General features: G+C 40.3%; 1 protein-coding gene and 1 long non-coding RNA gene across 5 annotated transcripts in view; one reads left to right on the top strand and one right to left on the bottom strand.

Moving 5' to 3' along the window:
• Positions 1-23,248, bottom strand: part of LOC132382195 (MORN repeat-containing protein 1-like) — a 234,485-nt gene that overhangs the window by 50,138 nt on the left and 161,099 nt on the right. For all 4 annotated transcript variants that reach the window (XM_059952173.1, XM_059952171.1, XM_059952170.1 and 1 more), the window contains one exon: positions 6,595-6,746. In XM_059952173.1, the coding sequence (XP_059808156.1) occupies positions 6,595-6,746 (152 nt within the window). The remainder of the gene's footprint in view (positions 1-6,594; positions 6,747-23,248) is intronic.
• Positions 1-23,248, top strand: part of LOC132382196 (uncharacterized) — a 125,468-nt gene that overhangs the window by 101,587 nt on the left and 633 nt on the right. Inside the window, exon 2 of the long non-coding RNA XR_009508227.1 lies at positions 7,997-8,057. This is a non-coding gene — a long non-coding RNA (uncharacterized LOC132382196). The remainder of the gene's footprint in view (positions 1-7,996; positions 8,058-23,248) is intronic.

Raw genomic sequence — 23,248 nt, 5'->3', positions numbered from 1 at the left:
GACAGCATCTAATTTTGAGATGAATTCAGTGGCTGTGAAGTACAGCAGGTTATGATTATGAATAAAGAGGTTTTCAGAGAGAAACTGACAGCGAAGCACTGAACTGCTTTTGTAGGTCAGATAGTTCTGGAGGCATCAGTAGAGTTATTTCAACCTGGATTTGCCTCGGCTCCAGATGTGTTTGAAGTACACATCTGAGAACAGAACATTATGTGTAGATGAAGGTCTTTTGGTTTTTAACTTCTTTATCCTGGAGCAGAAAGATCTAGATATCAGTAACTGCTCTAACTCTCTCTCCAAACACCTGTGGAACACATGCCAGTCTCAGCAAGTGATACATGGATAATGGTAGGTCTGTAACCCCATTAAAAGTGCAGTCTCCCTCATCCGCCACTTTTTTAGCCTCATGATGATCTTTTCTCCGTGACCCTACATCCATCTTGATTTAATTTCTGCCTCACACTCACCTCTCAATCACAAACACCAGGAGTACGCCTTTATACCCATCTCTTTCACCAAGCTTCTGTGACATCAGCTCTAATGCCTCTATGTGACTTGGCATTAAATTTGTTTTGTGTCCCTCCGTAAAACAGATAAGAACATTTTTGTGACATTAAAAATGCTTTATTAATAGAAGCAGTCCTTGTTGTTTCTTTTAAAAATCTATAAATCATTATCCCTATGATTTGTATAAACATATGATATATATAACATTTCAGCTAGTGTAAACAGGGAGAGTGAAGTATACAAGATCATGGGCTTTCACAGATCTCCATTTCTCTTAGAAATTCCTGCTGGCAGAGAAAATAGCTGCAGTTAGAATAAGAAACCACATATTTCATGATCAGGATGTAAAGAATGGACCTTGTGGGGAGAAAACAAGAATGACCTCATGTGAAGTAAAACCACAGACATACATGAATACTTCCCTATGAACCAAAAACACTCTGAGTTGCTGAACACATTGGTGGCCAACACTGACTGAAAGCCAACAAGCATGGACATGACAGAGAACCCTGTGCCAAAATTTCACAAGGTGGGGCACATCATGGCTCCAGAGTCATTTATGTGCGGACTCCAAATTCCTATAGAAAATAGATAAGGTATGGCCAGCAAAGCAACTGTGCATGTTAGCACCAGGGTAGAGAGCACATGATGTGCCCAGCAACGCCATAATCAAGTTGAATAGGGCAATGCAGTTAATTCAATGAATCAGAGGGTGTGGTCTTTAAATTGAATTAATACTGAAACTGTAGGAAAACTTTACACATTCTGTTTTGACATCATCAGTCTTGGCAGAAAAGTATCAGAAGGCGAAAATGGCTGCTCAGACTCAAGCTGGTTATATTGGCAGACTTAGCATATACAATCATAAGTCTGATCCTTCCAGTTTATATAAAAAACATTTGGAAATGTTTCTCAAAGAAAATAACTTGATGGTAATGCACTTGCACAAAAAAATTCAGTACTTTACAGGAGTGTAACACAACTATACTGCTCACTCAAGTGAGTTTGGATACAATTGGTCTGTTAGCAAATCTTTCAAGGCCACAAACAAAGACAAGAGTTAGCAAAGTGCTGCAAAGCATCCTTTTAATCCAAAGGCCTCAGAAATACGCACGGTAGCATAGTGATCATCGTGGTGCTGTTACAGTTGAGGTGTTGGAGTTCAGTTCTGACATCATCTGGAAGGTGTCTATATGGTCAACTGATGAAGTGCGTGGGTTTCCTCTGGGTGCTCCAGTTTCTTCCCACAGTCTGAAGAAGTACTGGTTCTTCTTTGGCATGGTGCTTTGCGCAGATACAAAAGTCCACAGAACCTTTTCCTATGTTGTACTTTTCTATATTCTATGTTCTATTGTCAGTGATTACACTATCTTATTGACAGACCTTTCTCAGTATCACAGCTTCGGCATTTTCTTAAACCACGTGCTGCTTGCCAACATTACCTGTAGTTTAATTCACGAGTGAAATTTAACATCAATGGATGTGGCATAGAAGAATGCTACAGAATTGTTTTCAATGCAAAGTAAATTATGTTAGCAGTTTACAAAGATAGTCACGGAAGAGATTATAGTGCCAAAAAAGAATTGAAGGATCATGGGTGAGACAACCATGAACTGCCGTTATAAATGCAACCCAAGTCATACACCATATGTACATTGATTCAAGCTGGAAACACTTTTAAACTTCTTTTTAAAAGGGATACATATCCTGAATGTGCAATATTGAACAACTCTGGTGGTGTACAGTATTGAAGGCAATAGAAAATGGAACTCATTTGTAAGCTACACAATTAGCAGAAATGTAAAAAAGTGTAAAGGGGGTTTCTTCTTTTTTCTTTGTTACTGTAATTTTTTCTTTGTTACTGTGTATGTAATCAAAAGGGCTTCTTTGTTTTGCTAACAAGCAGGAATGCTCCTTTGTTGCGAGAGAGTGCTGGAAGCTTGTTTGGGTTAAAATTTACTGATAACGAGAATGGTATTCCTTTGTAAACCAAATGGAGATTAATGTTCTTTCTTCTGAGTCTGTAAACTTTTGTTGACGGGCTTTTGGGCAGAGAGAGGATGAAATGCTGTAAGCTGGGCGAGGAACGGACCCCAAGTGGGGGTCCAAGGCCAGGAGGTACTCCGAGGAGGGGGGATGAAGCTAGATGTGCTTGGTTGACCACTCGGAGGGTGCTGAGCTGCGAGTCGAGGAGTTCGGAGGGGATCGAATGGTGGCCAGAAGACTTCAGTAATTGAGCTCCAACGGTTGTCCACAAAGTGGTTTGGACTTTGATAAGTTTGGTGCCTATTTTTTCTCTTCATATATACTGTATCGTTATTAATCACTTAGTTATAGTAACCTTTATAAATTGTACTCATTTAATCGCTTATGGTGTACTGTCTGTTTTTGGGCGAGGCGGGGACATCACACAGCATCCACACCAGCTGATTACCCAGTTTGGCGGGGCCGAAGGCTGCTCCCCCTAGACAAGAACGAGCTGAGCGAGCCTGAGGTGACCCAGGGGTTACAAAAGCAAATTAACTTTAGGACAAAATTGTGATCAAACAGTTAGCATATCAACATGGCGGTCATGGGCAAGGATACACAACTCCACCAACTTGTAAATTCAACAAGTTAGGTATGGTACAGTGGAACAGCTAGTACATCTGCTATCTCAAAGCTCCAGCAAACCCAGATTCAAATCTGACTTCTGGTGTACTGTCTATGTGAAGTTTGCAATCTCCCTGTGACCACATGGGAATCCCTCGGGTGATCCATTTTTTTTCCATAAAAGTGCTGTTTGGTAAAGTAAATTTGTAACTGTAAGTTGTCCCTAGCATGGAAATGAGTGGTGCAATGCAGAAGAATCTGGAATGAGTTGACTGGAGTGTGGGACTTGATCTGTGTAAATGGATATTTGAAGGTCGGCACAGACGGAGTGGGACAGAGAGCATGACTCAGTTTGGCAAACCTTTTACTTTGGTTACAGATCATTGGTAATTAGTAACTGTATCATAAGACCACTGAATTACTACCCATCTGGTTCACTAATGTCCTTTAGGAGTTCTTTACCGAGTACTGCCACTAGTGACAATAGACACATCTATATGATTGGCACTTGACTGCCCCCCTTAATTTGGGGCAGTTACTGATGGACAATAAATATGTGTTGCTAGCGAGGCCTCCTTCTCATGAGTGAATGAATAAATTAATAACCCCTGTTAGTGATTTTTGGCCCTGATAAACAATACCAACAATAGCTGCATTGAGGATGCAAAGGTTATGAGATAACACAATTGAATAAAGAACTTCAAAACAATAAGTGAAAGCAGACATGTTGCCAAGGATACCATATGAGAATTCAGATACAACGAGTGACAGTATACTCTTCATTTTGAAAATAATAGAAAATGATTGTCTGGTTACAGCAATGGAGAAGCAGAGAAGACACAAGAAGAATATCCTGCTCAAATATTTATATGAAAAAGCCTGGAAGAAAGCAGCAGACAATACAGTGGGGGACAGGAGTGGGAACTGTCAAAGCAGAGGAGAAACAAGTACTAGATGGGTGCTCAAGATGAACCAAGATACTAATTAGCAACTTGTTTTAAAAACTAAAGAACAATGCCACACTCCTCAGAAGGCTGTACTCCTACAGTTACTAAAGCATAGAAAAGGCAGAACACAATTGATATTAATTCATAAATCTTCTGGGGAAAATGGAAGAGAAGCAGTCAGAACAAAAATAAATTCATGAATCAAACCATAGACAGACAATTTTTAACAAAATGATAGAGATGATTTGTTAACAACACCTAACAAATAGGATATTTGGAAATGTGATGAAAAAGGATCTGGTGCTTCCCCGTGTACAGGTATTGAATATAACTGATGTTTCAATGACAAACTCTGCTATCTTGTTCATCCTTGAAGAAGACGGCAGAATTTGTCATCGAAACGTCAGTTATAATCGATACCTGTACCCAGCTGGAAGCCCAAGAAGAGCTTATTGGGAACTTGATGTTAGAGTGATAGTTGAAGAAAGAAGACAAATTAGATACCTTGTGAAACTAGGAGACAGAATTACAAATCTACACTCAGTGGCCACTTTATTAAGCACCTCCTGTATGTTCGTGGTCCTCAGCTACTTAGACCATCCACTTCAAAATTTGGTGGGTTGTGCATTCATAGATGCTCTTCTGCACACCACTGTTGTAACACCTGTTTATTTGAGTTACTGTTGCCTTCCTGTCAGCTTGAACCAGCATGACCATTCTCCTCTGACCTCTCTAACAAGCCTTTCACCTACTGAACTGCAGCTCACGGGATGCTTTTTGGTTCTCACACCATACTCTGCAAACTCTAGAGACTGTTGTGTATGAAAACCTCAGGAGATCAGCAATTTCTGAGATACTCAAACCACCTTGTCTGGCACTAACAACCATTCCACAGCCAACACACACAAAATGCTGGAGGAACCCAGTAGGCCAGGCAGCATCTATGGAAAGAGTACAGGCGATGTTTCGGGCTCAGATCCTTCATCAGGACTGGAATGAAGGGTCTGGGCCCAAAATAACGACTGCATTCTTTTCCATAGATGCTGCCTGGCCTGCTGAGTCCCTCCAGCATTTTGTATGTGTTGATTGGATTTCCAGCATCTGCAGATTTTCTCTTGTTTGTCATTCCAAGGTCAAAGTCACTTAGATCACATTTCTTCCCTATTCTAATAATTGGTCTGAACAATATCTGAACCTCTTGACCATGCCTACATACACTGAGTTGCTGCCACATGATTGGATGATTTGCATTAATTAGATGTTTAAAGAATTATTAGATTATGAGTGTTTTGATCTGACTGGGAGTATGATAGAAATAACAGGAGAGTCCACTGAAATGCATCAAGATGTGACGACTTCTAAGGTGAAGGGCACACAATGTCAAAGATACAAGGCCCTCTGGCAAGTTCACAGATACCTGGGAAACTTGTAAAGAGGTTAAATCCTTCTGAATATGTGAATCACTGTTTCTTTCCCAAAAAAGGCAAAAAGCAATGTTTTATATGTATATAAATAAATGTATGCTGTAGGCATGAACAGCACATAGGTACATTGTGAATGGAGGAAGTGTGTTTTAGAAGGATTCCATGTACCTTGCTGATTCAACATATTTCTTGCACTACATGTGGATAGAATAAGAACCCATACATATATTGCAATCACAACATCGCCTGTGGGATTTTGCAGTATGTAAATTGACTGCTAAGACTATCTACACTGAAGGTATTTCAAACAGTATTTCATTAGCTGTAAAGTGCTTGGAGACATCCTGTGGTCTTGAAAAGCTCTGGATAAATGCATGCCTTTCAACTCATGCTCTTATCACCACAATGAGCTGCTCCATTTAATGACTTAGTGAGAACTTCAGAATCAACAGGGATAGTTAGTCTTAATAGTTACTAAGAGTGCAGACATTGCAGGCCACATGCTTCTCCTGTGCATGGAGTGCAGAAAACCCCAGGGGGTCACCATGCTGTGAGCTGACCGCTTGATAAAGATGCTTCCTGAAAAGAAGGACAGACCAAGTTCTGAGTGTCAAGGAGCCCAGTTGGGGAAGGTCTTACACTGAACATGCGGTGGAATCTGCAGCACTGACCCTGAGAGCAATTTTGAAAACGTGGAATTGAATGAATTAATCCTCTTAAATTTAGTTTAAATCTCACCGGTGAGGCAGGAAAGAGTAACAGCAAGGGAGAACCCCCTCTGCTGTAAGCAGGCCAAGAAAAGCTCTGAAGCTTTCTATAAATGGTGGTGGGCTGAAATATCCCACCTGCCCTGCAGAGTAAGGAAGTGGCAGAGGAGAGGAGGAGGGAATCAGTTATAAAGTATGATTCTTCTCTTCATCTGAAGTTGCCTCCCTTTCTTTGCTAACACAACCGTGGAATACTGCTGCCTATAGTACAATCTCCTATTTCTACCTTTCTTGTATCCCAATTTGTCAATCAGTTTTATCAGATAACATTAAGGATCAAAATCAAATGGGTTGTTTCATTAAAGATACCCTGCTTCAAGCAAGCTTTGAGAAATGTATTGGTTTTGAAGACTGTACCTTCTCCAGTTCATCTAGGATCATGAATGGATGATAGCAGGCAGGGGGAGCAGCAAGTGCAATATTCTGAAAGGCTGCGTAACCTCTTTCTACTCTCTTGTTAGCTACCATGGGAGTGGAGCCCTTATCTTCTGCTGGAAGGTCCTGGAAACCTGCAGAAATTTGACAATAATTAAGTACATTCATGCTGTTATCTTTTCCATTAAGAACACAAATATAGTATCAGGCCACCCAACCTATCAAGCCTCTTATTCCTACCCAATGCAGCAGTGCTTATTGAACTTGCATTTATACGTTACCTTTAATACAGTAAAGAGTTACAAGTTGTTTCACACAGTCAAGGTTTTATCATCAAAAGATACTAGGAACAAATGATCAAAAGCTCGGCTAGAGAGGCAGGATTTAAAGACTGTCTTAATGGCAGAGAGAAAAGCTGACTGGAGCTCTTTAGGAAGGGAATTCCAATGACAGATAGTTGAAAATCATGGAGGCAGAGCAGGCTAAAAGTGGAGTAATGTAGAGATCTTGATGGATTATAGGGGTGGAGGAAGCTAGGGTGTAGTATCTTATCTTGCATTTAAGAATCACACTTGACTACAACAATCTCCTTTTGGCATAATGTGCTTCACATTTCCAAGACCACTTTGATGAGTTACTTTTGGATTTTGTTTGGATCCAATGAAAAGATTTTGAGGCACTTGAACTGAACAAAAGAACGCTGTGTGGAGGAGTCTGGAGGAATCCCACATTTTCCATTTGATCATATTTTTTAAAGAAACCTCAATTATCAGATCATCTCTTAAACTGCATATTAAAAAACTGGAAAATGAAACACCACATCACAATGGATATTCCATTTATCAACAATAATTTCACTACAAGCTTAGAGCGAAACGAGACTTTTCACTTTTTATTTGCCCTGAGGAGATAGATGTCGATAAAACTACTGATAGTCATTGCCTGTTTCTCCAGTTACCCTGTTTTACTGATGGCGAACTCATTTCTCCTTGCACTGTTGCTGATCCGGTACTGATAAAGCTCCCACAACACTGTCATTCTAAGGAATGTCAAGATTTTGACATAGTGGTATTGAGCGATGGAAAAATGAAATACATCCAAGGAAGACAGTGGTGAGTGGAGAGGCAGATTTCCCTATTACATCGCTGCTGTTTACATCCCTAGTGGTGTTGAATAGAAGGTAATATTGTTGCAAACAACTGCAATTGACTGATGATGGGAAGGATGTGTATGTGTCTTAGTGGCATGGATGCCAATTAGATAAACCATAAAGTCTTAAACATCATTAAACAACTTGTGTTTTGACCTAGTTCGAAGTAACTGTTATGAATTCTGATTGGGGGGATTGACAGGTCCTTTAAAAGTCCCCGCTTCTCTCTTGCAGTATAAAGCCTTCTGGGACAAATTGAACGAGGACTTTCTGAATGTCTTTCAATAAGAGAGGTGTAAGTATCACTTTGGTCTTGCCCCCCCCCCCCTTCCCATATGTTTAAATGTACATTTTTGAGCGTTTGTGGGAACAGAGAAAAAGGTAGTTATCAGTAAAAATATCCTGACTGATTTGGACCTCTTTAGTTTCTTAGGTCAGAACTAAATAGAGATTTTCTGCATTCTTCTGGGTTCAGATCAGCTAACCCAATGTGGATCAGACCTTAAACTACTGTTGTCTGCACCATTCAAGAGACAACTTGATGGTCTATTTCTCAGTTGCTTTGTTGAAATAACCTGGGTAACTTTTGATTTTTAATCTTCTTAAGTAGAATCAACAGTCCTTGAAATAAATCTTTTGGACACTTATGCTCCACGAAGAAGGGCCATGTCTAACTGGGCAAGCTGGCATTCAATCTGAAATCTTGGCCCAGATTCCAAAGTGAGTTGCAACGAAAGTGATTTTTTTTTGTTCTTTTCTGCACATGTGGGAGTAAACAGTCACTCAACCCATCTGGTTTAAACTGGTTCTTCCGCTTAGAATGCTCCTCTACCTTTCTCCCAGATGCATTTTTCTAGCATCAACACCTCCATTTGATCAGAGTTCCATTTTATTGCTAACTTGTGAGTTAAGTTTCTCCTGAACACCCAGTACATTATTAATTGCCCTTGATTATGGCCTACCTCAGGAGTGAAAAAACTTTCATTTTCTAATTTGCCAAACCCTCTGTAATTTTCTGCTTTTGATTTATCTGCCTGCTCTCAGTCAGATTTAGGGCTTCCATGTCATCTTCAGCTGTGCTCTCCCCAGCAAAGAAGAACTGAGGAACTATTGGTGAATGGGCTTTGGTGAGATAATGGAGCATGGGAGTGTGCATAATGCCCTGTGGGTAGCATTACCTGTGCACTTCTGGTTCCTGAGCAGCAGTATCACCATGATATTCACTGACTTCAGTCACAACGCCAAGCACAGTGGAAACCACTGAATGTGCCAAAAGTACAGGGAGATAAATCTGTTTGTGTTAGCAAACAGCTCACTTCCATGCTGTCTGACACTCAGAGTCAATCACCTAATCCTTTCCCATCTGTTCAGATTTTTATTTCTTTAAGATTATTAAAAAAACATACACACAATTAACTCCTCAGTGCAAATGAAGGGCTTAGCAACAAATACCAAGGATGAAAGAATCATCTGCAGCAGATAACCCTAATAGCATTGTACTGGAAAATGTTGGTGTCTGTGCTCATTATCAAAGAACTTTCCATCTTAGCCCCAGCTTCGATACTTCATTTATTTAAAAGGCAAGTATTACAGTCAGAATTTCAGTGTGGTCTCATTCTGGAGGCAATTTTCACTGGCTAATGGGTCATTGGGATCAGATGCATGAGATGTGTCCCTTGTTGCCCTTGGCAGCGTTAACTGTTAATTTCATACATGAGTAAAGGGAGTTTATCAAATGTGAATTAGACAAATAAATTGGTTATTTTTGTGAGGGGTGGTCACCTTTGCTATAATTAATGTGACTCCAAATTATAAAAGTGATTTGTTACTAGTAAACATGTCTTTCTTTTATGAAAGTTCTCCCTGGCTGCTTCAGCCATCATTGTAGGATTACAATTCTGTAAGTATATAATCAATATTTTGGACCTGAGTGTAGAAAGCTAGTGTTAGGATTCCATTTGGCTATGGTAGTGATAAATCCAGCCTTCACCTGATAATTTGTATTAAGACATTTATCTGTGGAGATAACTTGGCAGTGGTTAGGTATCTCACACTCCCAGCCTTGATTGTGTACATGGTAATATCTCCCCCATTCAAACTGGACCTAATAACTCACAGGTCTAAAATGTCCATCAACAAAACAGTACATGGCATATTGTCTAGTAAGCTTGCTCAAAGGAATGTGTGATAAAAATGGGTTATGTCTTCATGGTTTAGCAGTACATACCCTAAGTATCCCTCTACTATTTTGCATCTAACCATGTTTCTTCAATAAATAGTGTATAACAAATTTTGATGTCCACTTCCAATGGAGATTGCTTATGTAATCGCTCCATGCTGTACTCCTTCCTCCATCTCCTGAATGGTTGACTTACAATACCACAGGAGACTGGCCAATGTTGAGGAGCAGCAGAGCTAATTAACAAATAAGGCCTTGTCGCTAATAATCAGAATCACTGATTGTCCTAAATTCTTCTTTAAAAGAAAATGTCTTAAGTGTATATGATATATGCAGAGCAGAGTTGTGCAGTGTTTAAGCAGATTGTCACCTCTAGGGCTTCAGTTGGAATCTGACCCAGAGAAATGGGATGGCTTCTTTTGCTCTGCTCTGAGGCTCTTTTTGTTTTGTGTCAGCTGTTCCTTCACCCCTCTTCCTTCCAGCATTATCTGTGCTGATTTCACTCACTGTTTATCAGCTGCTTTTTAGGCTTTTACACTAGACAAGCCTGGGAAGAATCTGGAGCAGAAAAATGGGATATTCTTCAGCCTGTTTGCATTAAAATTTCTGGGAGGCAATAGGAACAATTGGAGTGGAAAACAGTAATCCATGCAGAAGATGAAATTAGGAGTTAAGCAGCTTTTATGCTGGGTTCCAAGGAATGGATTGTCTCAAATACTGGTCTCAGCACCTTCAGTAAAACTCTGCACTGACTATATAAATCAAGAAGCAGTTATTACAAAATTGCGCTAAACACAGTAGGGAAACCGTTCTCTTTGTTATACCGATGGAATAATAAGCAAGATTCAGTTTGTAGCAGTTGTTATCCTTGAACTAGGAAGGTTTTATGTTGGTTTTGAATAGAACTTTCACCTTTTAACAAAGGTGACTTATAATGATTAATTATTGCAGAACAGAAAGATGCCTCCTCTAAACAAAAGAATCAATGAATCAAAACAGAGCTGAGAGGAAATATTGTCATGCAGTATAAAATGCTAGTTCCAAGGTGAGAAAAGGTTGGGGCCATAGCTAGGAGTTGAGTGTGAGTGCCCAGTTTGCCATGATGGCCATGGATGACAGCCTTGGCTTTCTTGATCTTTAATCCCTTGATGTAAAGCTGTATTGAAGAAGGTACATGTTTGCATACAGGACAGATCTAGAGAAGTGGTTCTATTGATGCTTGAGTGCACAGCACTGCCAAAGATAACTGACAAAATGATAAAAAGATGAGAGACAAAAGGCTAAGCTCTAAGTAAGCTCAAGAGATGATCTGTGGAGCTAAATTCAATGCTGATAATAATGTATTTCCCTGAATAGCAAAAAAAGTGTAATTCTGTCTTTTTTACTGACTAGAATTTTACAATCTATGATGTTATTGTCTTTATGATCAATGTAACCCCGATTTGTAATGACCACATGCAAGGCTCTATTTCTGTTGGGTGTTTGAGGTAAACATAGAAGAGTACAGTGGCTAGTCCTGATGCAGGGTTTTCGCTCAAAATGTCCACAACTCCTTTCCCTCCACGGATGCTGCTTGACCTGCTGAGCTCCTCCAGAAAATGGTTTGTTGTTAGAAGAGTAAAAATCAGATTCTGGAGAAAAGGGAGAGATGACCAAGGGAGACAAGCTATAAAATGCAGGAGGTTTGGTGTCAAGAGGAATATCACATGGAAAGGAGATGTTTTCCAAGTTCTCTGTCTCTCCACCCACTATTTGACAAAATTGTCTGTTTTCTCACCACTGTCTTAGTTATTTTCACTTTATGCTCAACATTTTCTCCAATTTTGAACTTTTTGTGTAAACTCTATTCTCAGTCTTTCTCAATCTGCTTGGCGGATGAACTAACTTGTAACTGCTCTGTGGTTTCACAGGCACAGAGGATGGTAGTTGAAACGATGTGTTGAAGACTAGTTACATGGGAACTGTGTGCAGAGCAGACAGAACATTGCTATATTAAACCAAAAAAAGGCCAGTATGCTGCTTACATTTTTTTTATAAGAGTGAGTCCCATAATTTAACTATATCAATACACCTGTAAAATCATTGAGATACCTAGAAGGAAATTTAATTATAAGGTATGTTGCATTGGAGTTGGAGTGGTCCGGATGTCCTATCTATATTCAGTGGGAGATAGGAGATACATCACTCCTGAACTGATCCTGTCTATAACCATTGAGCAAAACTGCACTGGCTACAGACACAAGAATCAGATATCTCCTACTCGAACAAGGATTGCTTAGTGCAGTCATGCATTGATTGCACAAACAAGGAACAATGAATACATAGTTGGATCACTGACTATGTTCACAGGATCACTGACTGAAGTAGAGCAAGTCTGGATTACACTAGAAAACAGCAATGAGCCATGAGGAGTGTATAAAGTCCCCCAAATGGCATTGTAGGGCATTGGATAAATCAGAAAATTAGAGATGCATGTAACAAGGATAATACAGAAATCATGGGGGACATTAAACAACATGTAGATTGAGCCAACTAAATTAGCAGCATAGTGTCTAAGCGATAGCTTTCTAATTCAGAATGTTGAGAGAGCAGCTTATTTTAGATCTGGTAATGTTCAGTAAGAAAGAATTAACTGATGATATGGCGTTTAGGAGCATTTAGGGAACAGTGGTCATAATATGATTATTTTTCTTTTAAGAATGAAATATTGAATATGAAACTAGGATCAAATATGAATAAAACAAACATTGAAGGCATGAGGCATGAGTTGGCTATGTTAAGTTGGAAAACAACATTCAACAAGCAATGGCTATGCACACAAGAATCACTGATTTTACTCAGAATCATAACTGGTTACGTACAAAAAAACACTGACTGTACACAGAAGATGCACTACACACAAATGTCCCACACTGAACACACAAGATTCAGTGACTATGGATATTAAGGTTATTAACAGCACACTAGAATTACTACACACAAATATACCAATTATACTGTTAAAGCTTTCTGAGTGCAGACAAGGATCACCAATTCCATCATAATGGCACTGACTACACACAGAGGAATTATTGAACATGTAAACGGATAACTAAAAAGCCTTAGGATAATTAGATACAGACACAAAGATCACTGACCACTCATACAACGACTATTTACTATAAGTGAGCACACTAAGATCATTGACTACATACAGTACACAGACTTTACTGATGGCATAGACAAAAATTACTGACTGCAGAAAATTAGATCACTGTCTACACACACAAGAATCTCTGATACATGATTCGCATACTTGTTACTTACTACAGGAAAGGATCGCTGACCACATAGTGGGACCACTCACTACCGACTACTTACTGATAACAAGAAACTACACACAACGATGGACAACAACTAATCTGCAAAAGACAACAAATTATTCAAATACAAAAAGAAAAACAAAATAAATAATAATAATAATAATAATAATAATAATAATAAATAATAATATTGAGATAATGAGTTGTAGAATCCTAAAAAGTGAGTCTAAAGGTTGTGGGAACAGTTCAGTGATGGGGAAAGATAAGCTGAATGAAGTTATCCCCTCTGGTTCAAGAGCCTGATGGTTGAGGGACAATAACTATTCCTGAACCTGGTTGTGTAGGAACTAGGCCTCCTGTATATCACAGTGCACACAAAAATCAGAAACCAGAATCACTGTCATACACTTGGATCCCAGATTATGTGCAAGGACTACTGACTATACACACTTGCATCACTGACAAGGATAGTTTGTCTAAATTAAAATCATCGTCTAAAAAAGTGGGGCTCTGCATTTTATAATAAACTCGCTGTGGTGCTCGGACACAGCAGACTTGGTCTTGTTGTACTCTTGCTCCTCTGACCTGGAATATCTAATGATTAAGTGCTGACCATTCTACTTACCAAGATAATTTTCCTCCATGACCCTGCCCACAGTTTAAATAGTGACGAAAGCTTAGTTAATCAGGCATTTGAGATATTGAATAGTGCCATCATCAAAGAAGAAACTGCCCAATCCAACGTATTTCAAATCCTAGTTGGGGGCTTCAATCAGACCTGTTTGAAGAAATCTCTGCTGAATTATCATTAGCATATAACCTGCAGAACCAGGGGTCCCACACACTAGACCACTCCTAAACTATGATTGGGAATGCCTACCTTTCTATGCCAATACCACATTTCAGGAAGTCTGGTCACTTGACTGTCCTTCTCCCACCAACATGCAGGCAGAGAATAAAGTGCAAGGCTCCAGAGATAAGGACAACAAAGAGGTAGTCTGGGAGGCCAAGAAGCAGCTATGGAATTGCCTCCAGTCAGTAGACTGGGCCATGTTCAAGGGCTCACCAGAGGATCTGAATGAATACACCAGGAATGTCATGGATAATTAAAAACAGCTGGGTATGAATGTGGTCCCACAAAGTCATTCAGAGTCTTTCCCAACCAAAAGCCCTGGATGATTCATGAGATCCACAATCTGCTGAGGGACAGATCAGTGGCATTTAGGTCTGGCAGCCAAGTAAGATAAAAAAGTCTAGGTATGATCTCCGGAAAGCCAACTCGCCTGCAAAATGGCAATTCCAGACCAAACGTGAGTCACTAAGGGATGCTTGACAGCTGTGGCAAGGCTCGAATGCTATTAAAACTTACAAAGTGAAACCAAACGACCAACTGTAGGTAGGCTAGAACAACGTAGAACAAGGCTTTGCTTCCAGATGAGTACAATGCTCAGTTTGACCATCAAAACATGCAGGAACTGTCACAAGGAGATGTGGAGACTGGACCCAAATGCAGGACGCAGGCACTTAAGTACTAGGGGCAGGACAGGAACAACTAAAGGATAGAACAAGATGGGGAGACCGTGGCATGCAAAGGTGATCCTGGGGTTCAGAGAGTTCATGGCGAAGGCAGGACCCCGGAGTTCATGGCGAAGGCAGGACCTTGGCTAGGCTAAAGAATGGGTCTATGGGACAAGGAATGCTGGGAGGGCCACATAATTCCTGGGCAGGGCCCAGCCTCCCAGGCACTTACACAGGGGCCTGGGCAGGTCGCGGGGCACAACCCATCAGAAGAGAGGGGTAGGAAAGGGTCGGAGTCCCCCGCCGGGCAATGGCAGTCCGGCCTGCTTACCCTTCAGAGGCAAGGGATTAGAAGGGAGCTCAGTCCAGGGTGACTACAAGAACAGACTTACAGAACTAAATGATTAACAGTGGGTACTCCAAGCCAGAGTTGAAATGGGATAGCCAGGTGAACAGCACAAACAAGGCAAACCAGACAGAACAGCAGGTACAGGATAACTAGACTCAGTCCCAGAGCCCCTTATATACACCTGCCAGCCGATAGGTCTCAGCTGCACCTTCTTAAGCCAAGATGATCCAATTTGTGCTTAAGGGTGCAAGGAGGACTGGATCAAGACCTGGAATGCGGGGTCCAGACCGGACCAATACAGGAACTTTCACAAACTCCTTCAGCCCCCAATGACACTGTGATTTCAGTCTCTGAGTCCGATGTGAGAGTATCCTTCAGGGTGGTGATCCCATGGAAAGTATCTAGCTCAGATTGGGCTCCTGGCTGAGTATTAAAGACTTGTGCTGATCAACTGCTTGGAGAGTTCACCAATATCTTTAAGGTTCAAAGGTTCATTTATTATCAATGTAGGTATGAAGTATACAACTCTGAGACTTGTGTGAGCCACGAAGCAAAGAAAACCATGGCAGTTATTCAAAGATAAACATCAACCCTGCCCTCCCCCCACAGAAAAACAAATCTGAAAGAGCCTAATATGAACCACAGTCAATAGACCAATCCATAAATTGCAGAACTTCAGTAACATCCTCTGGCAGCATCAAGGGAGAGAGAGTGACCACTCAAATGTGGAGGCCTTCCCTTGGGAGCAGAGTGAGAGGTGTGTTACAGCAGCAAGCAAGATGCAGATAATCGGTGCTGGATACTCGCTCACCTTCCACATTCGCTTTGATGTTTGAAGCTTCCGCAATATTTTAATCGGCAAGAAATGGAGTTAATCATGTCTTTAAGCTTCTTTGCCTAGAAGCCGCACACCTTCTGGAATTTTCTCAGAGATGCAAAGCACTAGATCACTCAGTCATTTTCCAAATTGAAATTCACAGGCTTTAACAGTTTCAGAAACACATTTAAGATAAAAAGAAGATGCAGAAGAAGTCAGGTAAACAGTTTTGTGGACTATCTGAAAGATGTCACCCGAGGAAGCATTAGTTGCTGGCTCCATCTAACTGGGAAAAAACCTCTTGCTTCAGCAGTCTGAGATACCTACCTGCTTCAAGCAGGCTTCAATTACACTGCTGCCTAAGAAGAACATGGTAACCTGCCTCAATGACTATCACCAGTAACACTTACATCCACTGTGATGAAATGTATCGACTCCTGTCTGAGAAGTGACTTGGAACCACTCCAATTTGCCTACCGGCACAACAAGCCCACAGCAGATATGCTTTCATCGGCTCTTCACTCAACCCTGCAACATCTGAACAGCATGAATGCATGCAACAGGATGCTTTATCGACTACAGCTCAGCACTCAATACTATCATTCTCTCTAAACTAATCAATAAACTTCAAGAACTTGGCCAAAATATCTCATTGTGCAATTGGATTCTTGATTTCTGCACTTTCAAATCCCAGTTCAGACTGGCAACAACATCTTCTCCACAACCTCCATCAACACAGATGCACCGCAAGGATGGATGCTTAGCCCCCTGGTCTACCTGCTTTATACTTATGACTCTGAGGCTAAGCACAGCTCTAATGCCACATTTAATTTGTTGACAACACCATGTTGTTGACCGAGTCAGCATACAGGAGGGAGACTGAAAATCTGGCCGAGTGATGTCACAGTAACAACCTCTCATTTAATGTCAACAAAACCAAGGAGCTGATTATTGACTTCAGGAGGAGGAAACCAGAGATCCATGAGCCAGTCCTCATTGAGGGATGAGAGGGGAGGAACTTTAAGTTCCTCAGTGTTATTATTTCAGAGGACCTGTTCTGAGCCCAGCCCATAGTGCAGTTATTAAGAAAGCATGGCAGTGCCTCTACTTCCTTGGAAGTTTGTGAAAATTCGCCATGACATCTAAAACTTCGACAAAATTCTATAGATGTGTGGTGGACAGTTTACTGATAGGTTGCATCACAGCCTAGTATGGAAACACCCTTGAATGGAATATCCTACAAACATAGCGGATACAGCCTAGTCCATCATGAGTAAAGCCCTCCCAAACATTGAGCACATCTACACAGAGTGCTGTCGCAGGAAAGCAACATCCATCATCAAAGAACCCCAACACTCAGGCCATGCTTTCTTCTGTCTGCATCAGGACCTACACCACCAGGTTCAGGAACAGCTATTATCCCTCAGCCATCAGCCTCTTGAACCAGAGGAGATAACTTCACTGAATTTCACTTGCAAGGGCTCTTCATCTCATGTGCTCAATATTTATTGCTTATTAATTTCTTATCATTAGTATTGTAATTTTTTATTTTCTCAGCTCAAACTGGTAAATCCTGAGGAACAGACATAGCTAAACACACTTGTTTCTCAATTCCTTGGGACTTTCAGACTATTCTAGTGGTGTTCAGTATTATGGCTTCTGGAGATTTACATAAATGTTGCTGTGAATACCTAATTGTTTATTGCTGTTGTGTAGTGACTTTAGGATACCAGTTGTAGCTATTACTATTGGGACAATGAATACCATGTTCATGTTCCATAATCTTTTAATTTCCTCTTTTAACTCAGCATATTTCTGGTGTATTTCACTTACTGGTTTCTGTGTTACATGTGGTTGGAATGGCTATATCTATGAAGTAACTTGCTCTTACTTGGTTATCCTGTAATATTATATCCGGATGGTTATTGGATTGTCCTGTCTGTAATAATGGATTGGTCGTAATGTAATTAGTAGGGCTCTGACTCTAAAATTGGATCAGGTATGTAGTAAAGTATGGTATCTTCTATGAGTTTATATTTTAAAGCAAGATTTTGGTGAATGATGTTTGCCACTTGGTTATACAGGTGTAAGTAATCAGATTGAGTTAAACTGCTGCAGGATCCTGTAATGTGTTGGATTGTTTTTGGTTTCTGTTGGCATTTTCTGCATTTATTGTTTTGAATTTGTTGGTCTTTTATCATGTATCTTTTGTGAATTTTTTTGTGTTAGCCATCTGATCTTGTACTGCCACAAAGAACCCCTCTGTTTCTGGGAAAGGTTTTCCAACTTTTAGCCAGGCGTTTGACGCTTCCTTGTCAACATCTAGTCTGCTCAGATCTTGGGGATTTCTTCCATGGAGGATCTTGCTCTTCCATTGGTTAACTTTTTCTCCTGTAATGATAATTTCAGGCAGTGGTACAGTAGAGCAGTGGTTAGCACAACACTTTACAGTACAGGCAATCAGGGTTCAATTCCCACTGCTGCCTGTTAGGAGTTTGTACATTCTCCCTGTGACTGCGTGGGTTTCCTCCCACCAAAGACCTACCGGTTAGTCGGTTAATTGGTCATTGTAAATTTTCCCATGAAGGGCCAGAAAGGCCTATTCCATGCTGTATATCCATAAATAAATAATAATAAAAAAAATTTCTGGGTTGTTCTTTCATTTAAATTTAGTGGTGTGTACTTCTTATCAGAATTGCCTATATTTGCGAATTTTCTCATTGATGAAAATATATCCTTAGAAGTTTCATCTGACTGTTGTGTAAATTTTTTATCTCTGTTATTCCACTTCCTCCTTCTGTCCTAGGTAGTGTTAACCTAAGTGTGTTTGAGTGTACATAGTGTTTTCTAAAATGTGTCATTTCAGTTCTTACCTTTCTTCGTAAATTTTCAAGATTGGTTTTGGACCAAGATATTATGCCAAAAGTGTATGTTAATATTGGTGTAGCTAAAGTGTTTATTGCCTTTGGTATATTTTTACTATAGAGCTCTGTTTGGCAAATTTTCTTAAGCCCTGAAGTAAATTCTGTCGAATGTTTCCTTTGTCGCATATGATCTATTTTCTTTGCTTACACTAGATACTTACATTTCATATTCATTATACTCTGGCAGTGAGTTCTGTAGACACTCAATAAAAAGATTTCCATTCAAATCTTTTTCAAGATTCCTTCCTCTCACCTTAAAACTATACCAAAGGAGAAAGGGAAGGAGGAGGGAACCTGGGGGAAGTAATAGGCAGGTGAGAAAAATAAAAGGTCAGAGTAGGGAATAGAGGAAAGAGTGGCTCCTCCTTTTCTTTCTCCAATGATCCACTCTCCTCTCCTATCAGATTCCTTCTTCTCCAGCCCTTGATCTTTCCCACCTACCTTGATTCACCGATTACCTTCAAGCTAGCGTCTTCGCCACCCCTCCCCCCCACCTTTTTTTATTCTGGTATCTTCCGCTTCTTTCTCAGTCCTGAAGAGCGGACTCAGCCTGAAACATTGACCATCTATTCATTTCCATAGACGCTGCCTGACTTGCTGAGTTCCTCCAGCATTTTGGATGTGGTGCTTTGCATGTGAAATCATCTTCAAGGAGAAGTGGTTGAGGCAGGTGCAATAACAATTTTTAACAATTGGATGGGTACATGGATTGGAAGGATTCAGAAGGTTATGGGCCAAACACTGGCAAATGGGACCAAATTGTTTAGGGCATCTCAGTTAGCTTGGACCAGAAAGGCTGAAGGGCTGGTTTCTATGCTGCATGACTCTATACAGTACATCATTGCACTTAACTGTTCTGACCCACTGGTGGGTCAGGCTGCAATTGGAGCAGGACATATCTAGGCACCATGATGGAGCAATCTGGCATGTTCTTTGCAGAGAGAAAGTCATCAAGCTGTTGCCTGATTAGTCTTGACTAGTCTGAGCTATCTAATTTAGACCCCTCAGTTCAGACACCCGATACTTTATTGGACTGAAACTTAACCATGGTACTGTTACCATCATTCTCAAAGATCACTGATTACATACACACAGATCATTATCCATATGGACCAGGCCACAGGCAACTCAGAGTGAGGAGTGCAACTAAGATGAGCTTGCATCTGTTAGGTCCTTTCACGGACTTACTATGTCTTAAAGCTTTACAGCTGATGAAGTACTTCCAAAGCACAGTCACTCCTCAGCTGTTTTTGAGAAGGACTATATTGGACTAGGATGATCTGAACTTCATGCCAAGGTCAATGCCAGGAATTCCAATCTGTTTTTTTTTGTTTCAGCCCAATGCTCATTGTGCAACAGAATAGCTTGCCAGTTCGATGGATCTGGAATCACAGGCCAACCAGACTAGGCAAGGCTGGCAGATTTCCTCCCCTGAAGGTAGCAATAGATCAAATAGATTTTATGGTCCTTATTGCAATGAATAGTTCATTTTTTATTTAAATATTTCAGGTTATTAAACTGAATTTAAACAACACAGCAGCCATGGTGGATTGTTCAGCCAGGCCAATGGCTTACCTGTCTGGAACATAGCTGCAGCACCATTTACCACTGTTTTCAAAGATCACTTGACACAAACACAGATTATTGTCCATAGACACTAGGTCACTAGCATTTAGGATAAGGAGTGCAGCTAAAATAAATTTTTATTTGTTTAGAGTAATACACACAAAATGCTGGAGGAACTCAGCAGGTCAGGCAGCATCTGCGGAGACAAATAAATAATTGACATTTTGGGCCATGACCATTCATCAGGACTCTGACTCTAGATTTCCAGCATCTGCAGAATGCCTTGTGTTTATGATTTGCATTCATTTGGTCCTTTCATGACCTCAAATTGTCTTAAAAGACATTACAGCCAATGAAGTACTTCTGAATCAGTCACTGCTGTAGCAATTTATTAGCAACCACCAACATTGTGATAATGATGAAGTATCTACTTTTAAGAATGGTTGAGAGATAAATGTTAGCCAGGAATCTGAAGTGAATCACTCTGCTTTGTTCCTGAAGTAGTGTAGAGGGATCTTATACCTAAGAGAGCAGAGAACTCAGTTTAAAGTTGCTTTCAAATGACAGCAAGCTGCTTGGTGCAGCATTCCCTCGGTACTTCATTAAGAGTGCCAGTATAAATTATATGGATTGAGCCCAAAGCCTTAGGCAAAGGGACCAGTGAGCTAAGGTTTTATAATCCAGATAACTCAATGCAGACTGGGAAATCGAGCTGAGGACTATTATGAATCTAAAACTCATTTCTGAACAACTTACAATAAACTCCTTCAGAAGAGATACAGATTTCTCTGGTGAGATTATTCTTTTATTCCGGCCATGTTCACATGTGACATAATAAAGTACAACCATTAAAATTCTCTGACTTAGATTCATTGTACAGAGGGTGTAGGATCGAGGAATTTAAGCCTTCAACTTTTGGAGTCTGGCTACAAGCCCATCACCTATGTGCATGATGTTTCATTTAAAGGCTTGAACAGAGGAAATGATAAACTCAGCAAATTTTGCAGATTGTTCAATAGGAAAGTGACCCACCTGGTATTGAACAATACCATACAAAGTTGACAGCACAAGTTAGTTGAGAGAAAATATAATCATTTTATTCAGCTCACTATAGCTTACATAGTCCAAACTCCCTAATGACAGAGGCACTAAGAGCACGCTTCTTCTTGTGGTACTGTACTCAATAAGAGTTAGTAGCCTCAGAAAGGTTTATTAAACCAGTTATGTATAGTGGGGGTAAGGTATTATGAACAATAGAGCAGACCTTACAAAGTGATGTTGGTGACTGATGTTCTGGTTTGTGATCAAGTGGGGGGAGGGGGATGTTGAGACAATGAGTGGTGCAAAACAGACAACAGCAAGGTGTAGTGGGATCAAAGGTAAACAGAAAACTGAAAGGTGATATACGTTTTGTGGGATCAATGAATCATACACAATACCCAGGTATCGTGTTCCTTCCTCTTTCCCAATGATTCCCAAATGTATATCTGGAGACTGCAACAGAGAGCATATTGCTGGATGCTACTCCACAAGTCTAGGCACCTCTATGTGCTGTAATGTCACGTGTGCAGAGGGCCCAAAAGTAATTTTGCTAGCTTTGTAAATGATGCTCTGTGCATCTGATCATCTTACTGAAAAAAATCTATTCTATTGTGAAGTTCACGTAAATTTTGAGATAAACAATAAAATTTCTAATCCAATACTTTCAGAAGAAAAATATGTTAATAAAAATGCCTCTCTTGGCTACATATTTGCTTTCTTTGATAAATATATTGCAGAATTGTTACCCTCATCACATTCAGTGCTTAGACAATGTACTGTGTCTACTAATCTGTGTGAACTCTTAGGATTCAATGCAAAACCACTAACTATTAGATGCATTAATATAACAGCTGAATGAATTAATTAATTTTGAGTGGGTAGTAAGTTCTATTTGACAATTCATTATTTTACCTTTGGGGGAGGTCAGAAAATAGCATGCTGGCAATGTCACCTCACTCAACTCAAATTTAACCCGATCTCTACAACTGTGCCAGAAACTTCCTCATCACATAACAGTCATCTCTATTTTTCTAAAGAAAAATGCGATCCTGAGAAATAATGGTTGAAACATCCTCCCTGTCAGGTAGTTAAAAGATCCCAGGCCAGAATTTGAAAAGTGAAAATCAAAAAATGGCAGATGCTGGAAAACTGATTATGGGTCGTCAACCTGAAACATTAACTCTGTTTCTCTTTCCAAAAATGCTACCTAAGTTGCAGCAGGTTTCCAGCATTTCATAATTTCGAAGATATTATCCTAGATGGTCATGAAGGTAGTAGCTGGTTTAGGCTCTGACCCTTCAGAGTAGGAACAGCCGCTAGGACCAATCAGCATCAGGAATGTTGTAGTCAGCATGTCGGACTCTGCTGGAGAACTAGGGAGAGAACAGTTTCACTTCCTGCTGTTGTCAGGGTAGCATAAGGAAAATGTCCCTTATGAACCAAAGGCTTGCCAGCTTCACTAGGTTGATGTGTAAACAATGGCCACATTCGTAGTGTGCTGGGTTGCAGTGCAGTGTAGGGACCAATGACAATTGGATTATAAAGTTGATCTTACCATTGAAAACCTTTCTCTACCTTAAAAACCTGGTCCCGACCTACTGATGCAACTATAAAGAAGGCAAGACAATGGCTATATTTCATTAGGAGTTTGAAAAGACTGGCAACCATTTATTCAATATTTTCATATGCTTTGATTTATGGCTCTTCCAGTTACCTTCTCGAAGTGTTGGATTTGATCAGAAAGTTTTTCTTTTTTCTTGCTTTCACTCTCAGTTTGAGCTGCCTATTTC

Source organism: Hypanus sabinus, chromosome 27, assembly GCF_030144855.1.
Source record: "Hypanus sabinus isolate sHypSab1 chromosome 27, sHypSab1.hap1, whole genome shotgun sequence".
Classification (NCBI taxonomy): Eukaryota; Metazoa; Chordata; class Chondrichthyes; order Myliobatiformes; family Dasyatidae; genus Hypanus; species Hypanus sabinus.
Note: the sequence above shows the minus strand (reverse complement) of the source record. Positions and strands in the feature narration are given on the sequence as shown.